A 10566-nucleotide genomic window follows, 5' to 3' on the forward strand; every position below is an offset into this window, starting at 1 on the left:
TGTCTCATTGTCTCTGGCCCTGTCTGTCTCATTGTCTCTGGCCCTGTCTGTCTCATTGTCTCTGGCCCTGTTTGTCTCATTGTCTCTAGCCCTGTCTGTCTCATTGTCTCTAGCCCTGTCTGTCTCATTGTCTCTGGTGCTGTCTGTCTCATTGTCTCTGGCCCTGTCTGTCTCATTGTCTCTGGCGATGTCTGTCTCATTGTCTCTAGCCCTGTTTGTCTTATTGTCTTTGGCCCTGTCTGTCTCATTGTCTCTGGCCCTGTCTGTCTCATTGTCTCTGTCTCTGTCTGTCTCATTGTCTCTGGCCCTGTCTGTCTCATTGTCTCTGCCGCTGTCTGTCTCATTGTCTCTGGCCCTGTCTGTCTCATTGTCTCTGCCGCTGTCTGTCTCATTGTCTCTGGCGCTGTCTGTCTCATTGTCACTTTCATCCACTGCACCACTTTTTAATGTCTCCCCTAACCTGATGATTTTCAAAGCCCCACACCACGATGATACAAAATAACACATACAAGACCAAACACAATGAATACGTACATAGTTTTCTTTAACTTTCTCAAATTATATTGATTCCGAGATGAAGTGTCATCTACAATCATATTTCTTCAATGATGTTTATCCCAGAAATTCCTGTATGTTCACAGTTGTCACTTTAGTGCCTCTAAAAAGCATATGTAGTGAGCAGTTAGCTTATGGTCAAACTTACTTAGCCTTGTAAAACATTAAAGTATGATTTCACGTTGTAGATGATTTTAAAATGATGTAATCCTAAATGTGTGACAGATAGACATGTTGTAAAACTTTTTAGGAAAAGATATATAGTTTGAAGATGAGCTCCAACTATCTTCCATTTCCCTACTATAAAGAATGAGCTCAAGAGTTTACAATAAAGCTTTTAATACAAATTACTTTGAAAATATACACGTATTATTATTATTATTGCGTGGGATCAGAACCATTTCCAGGTATTTCCAGTATCAGCAGAAGAAACAATAGAAGCCATGATAACAGTAAAAGACAACAGTTTAATATTTATATATATTTATAGCTTTTCTCTTTCTCAGTTCTTTGTCTCTCTTTCACAAGACGGACCAAGATGAACATGTGCACAGCGGGTGGCCGTCCCATCGCCTCTGATCACAGAACATGGCCATTCATTTTCTATCCATTTCCCGATGATTCGACGTGGAATCACCACCGTTCGTCGAAACCGCAGCACGTAATCTATTGCGCACAGCCAACGTTCGTGTTGGTCTGTCTTGTCCTTTTCCAAAAACAAAAGCGCAGGAAACAGCAGCCAGTCTTTTACATATATTTTTTCTCTGTAGGTGTTGACCCCTGCATTTGCCTTGTCCCCATGTTACTCAAGCTGTTGACTGGGGGTCTCTATTGCAGGTTAGACATGGCCCAAAGTATTTTTTTTTTCTTCACGTCAGACCGTCGTCCTCAGTATTCTTCTTTGATAGTCATTTGTAGGGATGAAGACACTAGGCCACCACTGCTGCTGGTCACCATGGCAACATTGCTGGGTGGAGTAGGTGTTGTTGTGGACGCTGCCTGAGGCTGCTGCATCTTCTTCTTGTTCACTTTCCTCTCTTTGGCACGCCGATTCTGAAACCAGATTTTCACCTGTGGAATAAACAAAAGATTGGAGATAAGTGCTCTGTGGCTGGTCTACTAAAAGAGAGAGAGAGAGGGAGGGAGAGAGACTGCCTGCTGTGGTGTTGTGTCTGACCTGTCGTTCTGAGAGGCAGAGAGAGGTGGCCAACTCTGCTTTCCTCCTGATGGTGATGTAGCGGCTATAGTGGAACTCTTTCTCCAGCTCCAAGCGCTGGTGATCTGTGTACACCACCCGGTACTTGTCTTTCGTTCGTGTCTTACCACCTGCAACAGGGTTACAGTATGGTCATCATTCAGCCTTCATATTGTGTGTGTAACGTAGAGATTAGGAAAAAAATGACTTCTATGTTTATTTTAACTTTAACAGACGTTATGTTAATAGAATTTCTACCCTGTCCGTATTGTTTGCCATTCAAATCCGTAGCAAAAACTAGCTGAACAGAAATTTGCATAAGATTGAGATGTGATTCTCAGTAGGGCTTCATCTGCATTGGTCATAATGGGAGGACGACTGGGCTAATGCTACAATCAGATTTCACATTAACTTACATGCCGTAAATAACCGATATTAGATGAGTAAATAAAGATGAGAACGACATCTGTGAAAATGTGGTTTCTGCTTCATTTCATACATGAAACCTCTCACTAAAACACACACAGATGAACTAGCAAAGCTCTGAGATCAGCTAGTCTTTTTAATTAGGTACCGTAAATCAAAAGTCACTTCATTCTGTCCATAGTGAACGAGGGACCTAAGTGCAGCAGCAGCAACCAAGTTAAAGATTAAAATGTGTGAGCTGAGAGGGGGAGGGGCTGCCTGTAAAGGCGCCAGGCCCGGCCTGATGACCAGAGAGTTATCCACACCATTAGGCTGTTGAAACACAGAACACACCCTCCTGCTCCCATCGACCCCTAATTGATTCTCTTCACCTCCTGATTCATAATAGCTACCTCTTCTCTGATGACCGTTGTTTTCTAATTACCATGTTGACACAGACGGACCACTCCCAAACGGACGGCGTCTGAGGTGCATGTCTACGGGGGTATTGACACATACAATCTCCATACTGCGTTAATGAAACACTGTACTGATTGGAGTGGCTCCCATCACTAGCGACAACAGGGTTTGCGTCACGAGGCTTCCAATGGGCAAACTGAGACTGTACATAAGCATTTAATCTGAATGGCAGGTGTCAAAGCATCTTAAAAAAAAATGTAGAGGACCCGGAAATATTCAACAGTCTGATAATAGTCTACCTTGCTGGAACCATCAACAAAAATACCAAAGCATTCAAGAACCCATGACGTGAATCCAAACGTGAAAAGTTTTAAGAAGTGGAAATGTTTACTTTGTATAAGTAGAGAATGCGGTTGACACACAATCTGCAGCACTGCACTTGTGTAACGATGTCACTGATGGCTGCTAAGATAAAATGGTTTAGCGGTGGAGGTTAATGAGACGTTCATGAGAATGAATGGTCAGCTGGCTGATATGATAAAGTGACATGGCTCTTGTCTAGAGTTAATCGCTAACATGGACCATAAAACTCCTCGTCTGGGACAACCAGATAACCGCATGAACTGGAACGATACATGTGGGTTAAACATGGATTTCTGAACCGGCCAGGCCCATTAGGTGCAGTGAACTGGACATTTATGGCAGCCCCAAGTCTGTGCTCCTGCTGCCTCGGTTAATCATAAGTGGTCCCAGGCACTGACAACAACTTGATTTCTGGTGGGTTTTCTATACAAAGAGAAAAGCTTTTTACAGTGCATACGGAAAGTATTAAGACCCCTTGACTTTTTTCACATTTTGTTACGTTACAGCCTTATTCAAAAAATATATTCAATATTTGTTTTCCTTGTCAATCTAACACAATATCACATGATGACAAAACAAAAAAACTTTTTAGAATTTTCACCAAATTTATATTTAAAAAATATATACCTTATTTACATAAGTATTCAGACCCTTTGCTATGAGACACGAAATTGAGCTCAGGTGCATCCTCAGGTGCATCCTTGAGATGTTTCTACAATTTGATTGGAGTCCACCTGTGGTAACTTCAATTGATTGGACACGATTTGGAAACACAACTGTATATATAAGGTCCAACAGTTGAGAGTGCATGTCAGAGCAAAAACCAAGCCATGAGGTCGAAGGGATTGTCCGTAGGCACAGATCTGGGGAAGGGTACCATAACATTTCTGCAGCATTGAAGGTCCCCAAGAACACAGTGGCCTCCATCATTATTAAATGGAAAAAGTTTGGAACCATCAAGACTCTTCCTAGAGCTGGCCACCTGGCCAAACTGAGCAATCATGGGAGAAGGGCCTTGGTCAGCGAGGTGCCCGAGAACCCGATGGTCACTCTGACAGAGCTCCAGAGTTCCTCTGTGTAGATGGGAGAACCTTGCAGAAGGACAGCCATCTCTGCAGCACTCCACCAATCAGGACTTTATGGTAGAGTGGCCAGACGGAAGCCACTCCTCAGTAAAAGGCACATGACAGCCCACTTGGAGTTTGCCAAAAGGCACCTAAAGGACCCTCAGACCATGAGAAACAAGATTCTCTGGTCGGATAAAACCAAGATTGAACTCTTTGGCCTGAATGCCAAGTGTCACGTCTGGAGGAAACCTGGCACCATCCCTACGGTGAAGCATGGTGGTGGCAGCATCATGCTGTGGGAATGTTTTTCAGCGGCAGGGTCAGGATCGAGGAAAAGATGAACGGAGCAAAGTAGAGAGAGATCCTTGATGGAAACCTGCTCCAGAGCTCTCAGGACCTCAGACTAGGCAGAAGGTTTACCTTCCAACAGGACAACGACCCTAATCACACAGCCAAGACAATGCAGGTGTGTCTTCCGGACAAGTCTCTGAATGTCCTTGAGTGGCCCAGCCAGAGTCCGGACTTGAACCCAATCGAACATCTCTGGAGAGACCTGAAAAGAGCTGTGCAGTGACGCTCCCCATCCAACCTGACAGAGCTTGAGAGGATCTTCAGAGAAGAATGGGAGAAACTCCCCAAATACAGGTGTGCCAAGCTTGTAGTATCCTACCCAATAATACTAAAGGCTGTAATCGCTGCCAAAGCTGCTTCAACAATGTACAGAGTAAAGGGTCTGAATACTTATGTAAATGTGATATTTCAACAACAACAAAATGTATACATTTGCAAACATTTCTAAAAACCTGTTTTTGCTTTAACATTATGGGGTATTGTGTGTAGATTGATGAGGGGAAAAAATATTTAATACATTTTAGAATAAGGCTGTAACTTAACAAAATGTGGAAAAAGTCAAGGGGTCTGAATACTTTTCGATTGCACCGTATAGCCATCTCACTCTTTGGCACTAGGATGGCCAGTTTGGTCTAGGATTCACATGGCTTCAAACTGCATGCTTGCAAATTCAGTAGCAATTATTTAGCGATCATCAGTGAGACCTGAAGGAGCTTGTGTGTAGGCTCCTGTGAAATAGGCCTGCTTGCTTGAACTGATGACATACTTATATCCAAAATGTCAATCAAACCAAGATGCTGGGACATGTATAGGCCTTTTGAGGATCTCAGGTAGAGGCCTTAGAGCACGTGTCCAACTCATTCCACGGAGGGCCAAGTGTCTGCGGGTTTTCGCTCCTCCCTTGTACTTGATTGATGATATAAGGTCACTGATTAGTAAGGGACTCCCCTCACCTGGTTGTATAGGTCTTAATTGAAAGGAAACAAATTAAAACCAGCTGACACTAGGCCCTCAGTGGAATGAGTTTGACATCCCTGCCTTAGAGCAGTGGAACTGGCTTGTTTGAGGGCGGTAGAGGATCAAGCTCAAATACAGGCATATACAGCAAGTGAGTTAATAAATCTGTAGGAACAGTACACCAATGTGCTTCCATGCTCATTCAATTGAATTCAGTAAAATATGTATTTTTCATAAATGTCGTCATATGATGTCAATGCCTGACGTATTATATCAGCTGGCCATTAGGACGCATAAGGAAGGTCTAGTGGAGGACAAGCGTGAACAAAGCGAGCGACATCAAAGTAAATCGACAACAAGAACTCCTGCCAAGAGACATAATGGCTAACAAAGAATTACAACATAGCAAACAATTCTAGAGCCCTACGACATACAAGAAGACAACCAACGGCCTAATTTGCATAACAAGATCTTCAAAACCCCAGACGGTTTCTTTCATCTGATCACTTCCAGGTTAAGCCGTCTCAACTGACTCGAGAATTCTTATTGATATTATGAAACAATCCTATAACATTATGAAATGTATCCGGGGACGAGGGATTGCTCACATAACAAGAGGAGCATAACATAATTGTGAAGTCTATAAGCTACACCAGACAAAATCAAAGATTAATTCGAAGAATATCATGAACATGGTAATAAAGTAATTTATATAGCCTAGACTATATTATGACTGTTATAGGCTATACTAGCCTATTACTTTTTACTGCACGATGACAGGCAATTATAATCATAAGCATAATCATTGAGCACTTAATGTAATGCAATTAAATTGCATACCCTGGTTTACCCTCAACTTGTAAATACATTACATAGGCCATATTATAACCATAAAACTCACGAGATAATACCACTAATTTATGACGGCATGTGAGGTGTGATTCAGGAGTGCACAAAATAATAGTGAGCATGAGAGGACCAACTATGCTGATGGCCGCGCGAGATAACGTTTATGTCAGTAAACAATATGCAATGTCAAATACTTTGATGGGATTGAACAAATACATACTGACGAATGAATCAGCTATGAACAACCAAGCGACAGCCAGGTAACCTGGTATTCCTTCTTTCTGAGTTGAATCATGAATTCGTCTCTGAATTCAGTGAACAGGTGCATGCATTTGGAAGCGCAGTTGTTCTGGTTGATCTTTGTCCTCTCAAGACTGTGCCTATAGCCTACAGTATTTCAGTATCTGTGGTTTCAGAAAAAATGGACCAAAGACACTGAATTTGACACATTAAATTTCATATAAGTGTGTGCTTTGCTACAGGTACGTTTAATTTAATACATATTTTATGATTTACGCTGTATTTTCTATGGTCTTATGGACAACAAAATGATACACTCCTTGATTACAAAAATGTATGAAATAACCTACCTAAATTTGCCGGTGGCGCGCTCCGCCTCATCCAATCATAAGGGTTTCTGCGCTGAGAAATGGGAGAGAGCTGACCTACAGATGAGTTGATAGACGAAGGGAGAAGCCCGGGTTGTGGGACTGGAGAGAACTCTGGGGGGCTATAGCCAATTGCTCCCGGATTAGATGTGGACGGTCCTGTCCCTGGCCCATAGGGCGACCAGTCTTCCCGGGTCGGCGGTGCGTAAACGGGGTTCCAGGCCCCAGTCTGGCTGTGGTGAGGGTCATTGTTAATCCCAGGAATTTGAGGGTATCCGCTGAAATCCGAATACTGCGGAGGTGCGGGAACAAAGTTCTGATGGTTCAAGTTTAGGCTGGGATGTCGCACTGCATTTGGGTACATGCTGGTGTCCTTCTCCAAAAGATAACTCACGTACATATTTCCGAATGGTAACTCCTGCGCATAGTGTGCGTCCAGTGCGTTACTCTTGCCTCCTCTTCCCCGGGTTTCTGTTTAACCAAAGGCCTCCTCCACCTGGCTGGTCCACCTATACTCTTTAACTTATTGTTTGCTAGACACGCTGCCAGTTAGGAGTTGTCGCGCTGACGTCAACATTTTATAGCCCTCATCTCCCTCCCTCGCCTTATCCCATCAGGATGGATTTGCATTAGAGAAGGCCCTGCATTTCAAAGGGAGCCGAGCACCAGCATCAAAGCCGTCCTGGGCGTCTAGAAGAATGCTACAAATCGCACAGGAGAAACTAACATGAGTTCATGTTGATTTTCTCAACGGGAGAACCTGCTACTGCCGTGTCCGCATAACTTGTGGAATAAAATGGGGAAGGGTCGAGGAACGTGGTAGAGAGCCTGGAGTGGCCATGGCCTTTTTCAAATCAACAGATAGCATAAAATCGTGCTGTGCGTATACATGTGCCCCAATAAATCCTTATTAAATGTAATACTACCCTCTTTAAAATAACTATATTTCATTAGATACATTATGTCTTTGTCCTCTTCAAAATTCCTCATGCCTATACTTGTTTTGTGTGATATAATCTTTATAATATTAGGCCTATAAATGTCTCCTTATTTCAAGAGTTGACCTATATTTTACTCTCCCACTGCAGTTAGAAATATTTCAGGTGAGCTTAAATTCAAACTTATTTGTTTGGATGGAATTGGAATTGGCCTGCTTCTTTGGGGTTAAGTAATCTAGGCCTATTTTTTTCTGTGCTGGGCTGAAACAGACAGCGCGGCTCCACGGCTGTATTGAGGGGAATTTCAAACAGATCTCCGAGGTGATATGTCGGTCTAGTATCGTGGCCACCTTTTCACGACATTCTCTGTAAGGCCCCAATCTGGGAGGGTGTTGGCTGGGGGTTCTAAACCAGGAGGAAGTGGCTCGTGGAATATTTCGAATGTTAATACAACTCATTGCCCTCTCGATGCCCCCAGTTTATGCCGCTCTGCTGTTAGTCATCCTTTTCTTGGGCTTTAGAAACGGAATTGAACCAGTCGGATGAAGAAACATTGCAAGTTTTTAGCAAGGTTTAATGAGGGTCACACAATTAACATAGACTTTGTGTCTAAATTTCGATACCATTGAAATACATTGAATTTAAAACGAAAAAAGACTTCATAGCCAACTCCCACAGTCAAATCATACAGTTGATTTTGTAGCCTAAACTTCGAATAATTAAAGACAACATTAAATGGTCCATGCAGGTCATTGTAATTGATTCAGACCTTACTGTTCACGTTGTTAAAATAATTACTAACGAAATAGAATATAATATTTCAAGTTTTTTTTTACATTTTCTAATATTTATTTAGATCTAGAGTTAAGTTTGTATAGGCCATTTCGTTGAGTTGTCTGATATTACAAAATATAATATCAAATGTTTTTTTTTCTTTAGATAAAGTATTTAAATAATAACGTTTTTAGATAAATTATTCAAAAAATGTAAATAACTATAGTGATTTAGAAAATATCTATTTATTAAAAAACATAATTTATTATTAATGAAGGAGATTCAAGTATTATGTCATATGACACTTTAATTTATATCCTACCATAAAACAGGTTTGTATAAAAACAGCTTCAACAGGTATAAATATTACAAACCAAAATAATTCTATCATCAAATAATTAGAACGATAACAATATAGTAATAATAAATTAATTATATGTATTTCAGTTCAGGTGACAGTTTTTATCATTCTGTCAGTATCAACCGAAAAGTAGGCCTCCCTACCTTTAATTTAATTCAATTTAATATAATGTAGGCTATTTATATCACACTTTATGGCAGTTTAACATCCTGCACTAGTCATTTTGAAACAGTTTAACATCCAGCACTAGTCATTTTGAAACAGTTTAACATCCAGCACTAGTCATTTTGAAACAGTTTAACATCCTGCACTAGTCATTTTGAAACAGTTTAACATCCAGCACTAGTCATTTTGAAACAGTTTAACATCCAGCACTAGTCATTTTGAAACAGTTTAACATCCAGCACTAGTCATTTTGAAACAGTTTAACATCCAGCACTAGTCATTTTGAAACAGTTTAACATCCAGCACTAGTCATTTTGAAACAGTTTAACATCCAGCACTAGTCATTTTGAAACAGTTTAACATCCTGCACTAGTCATTTTGAAACAGTTTAACATCCTGCACTAGTCATTTTGAAACAGTTTAACATCCAGCACTAGTCATTTTGAAACAGTTTAACATCCAGCACTAGTCATTTTGAAACAGTTTAACATCCAGCACTAGTCATTTTGAAACAGTTTAACATCCAGCACTAGTCATTTTGAAACAGTTTAACATCCAGCACTAGTCATTTTGAAACAGTTTAACATCCAGCACTAGTCATTTTGAAACAGTTTAACATCCAGCACTAGTCATTTTGAAACAGTTTAACATCCAGCACTAGTCATTTTGAAACAGTTTAACATCCAACACTAGTCATTTTGAAACAGTTTAACATCCTGCACTAGTCATTTTGAAACAGTTTAACATCCAGCACTAGTCATTTTGAAACAGTTTAACATCCAGCACTAGTCATTTTGAAACAGTTTAACATCCAGCACTAGTCATTTTGAAACAGTTTAACATCCAGCACTAGTCATTTTGAAACAGTTTAACATCCTGCACTAGTCATTTTGAAACAGTTTAACATCCAGCACTAGTCATTTTGAAACAGTTTAACATCCTGCACTAGTCATTTTGAAACAGTTTAACATCCTGCACTAGTCATTTTGAAACAGTTTAACATCCTGCACTAGTCATTTTGAAACAGTTTAACATCCTGCACTAATCATTTTGAAACAGTTTAACATCCAACACTAGTCATTTTGAAACAGTTTAACATCCAGCACTAGTCATTTTGAAACAGTTTAACATCCAGCACTAGTAATTTTGAAACAGTTTAACATCCTGCACTAGTCATTTTGAAACAGTTTAACATCCAGCACTAGTCATTTTGAAACAGTTTAACATCCAGCACTAGTCATTTTGAAACAGTTTAACATCCTGCACTAGTCATTTTGAAACAGTTTAACATCCTGCACTAGTCATTTTGAAACAGTTTAACATCCAGCACTAGTCATTTTGAAACAGTTTAACATCCTGCACTAGTCATTTTGAAACAGTTTAACATCCTGCACTAGTCATTTTGAAACAGTTTAACATCCAGCACTAGTCATTTTGAAACAGTTTAACATCCTGCACTAATCATTTTGAAACAGTTTAACATCCAGCACTAGTCATTTTGAAACAGTTTAACATCCAGCACTAGTCATTTTGAAACAGTTTAACATCCAGCACTAGT

The 10566-nt window shown here is 40.5% G+C and overlaps 1 protein-coding gene across 1 annotated transcript; it reads right to left on the reverse strand.

Annotated features, from left to right (window-relative positions):
* Positions 1-877: 877 nt before the first annotated feature.
* On the reverse strand, positions 878-7351 carry cdx1b (caudal type homeobox 1 b). Its single transcript, XM_071363289.1, has 3 exons — positions 6753-7351; positions 1733-1881; positions 878-1626 (listed from the first exon to the last, which is right to left on the reverse strand). The coding sequence occupies exons 1-3, from the start codon at positions 7168-7170 to the stop codon at positions 1444-1446; spliced, it is 750 nt and encodes a 249-aa protein (XP_071219390.1). The 5' UTR covers positions 7171-7351; the 3' UTR covers positions 878-1443.
* Positions 7352-10566: the final 3215 nt, after the last annotated feature.

This window comes from Salvelinus alpinus, chromosome 24 (genome assembly GCF_045679555.1).
Source record: "Salvelinus alpinus chromosome 24, SLU_Salpinus.1, whole genome shotgun sequence".
NCBI classification, from domain to species: domain Eukaryota; kingdom Metazoa; phylum Chordata; class Actinopteri; order Salmoniformes; family Salmonidae; genus Salvelinus; species Salvelinus alpinus.

Coding starts and splice junctions, on each gene's coding strand:
- cdx1b (XM_071363289.1), bottom strand. CDS start 7,170: ATGTACGTGAGTTATCTTTTGGAGAAGGACACCAGCATGTACCCAAAT. Junction 1,882..6,752: donor CGCGCCACCGGCAAATTTAG/GTAGGTTATTTC, acceptor ACCCTGTTGCAG/GTGGTAAGACACGAACGAAA. Junction 1,627..1,732: donor TCTGCCTCTCAGAACGACAG/GTCAGACACAAC, acceptor TTTATTCCACAG/GTGAAAATCTGGTTTCAGAA.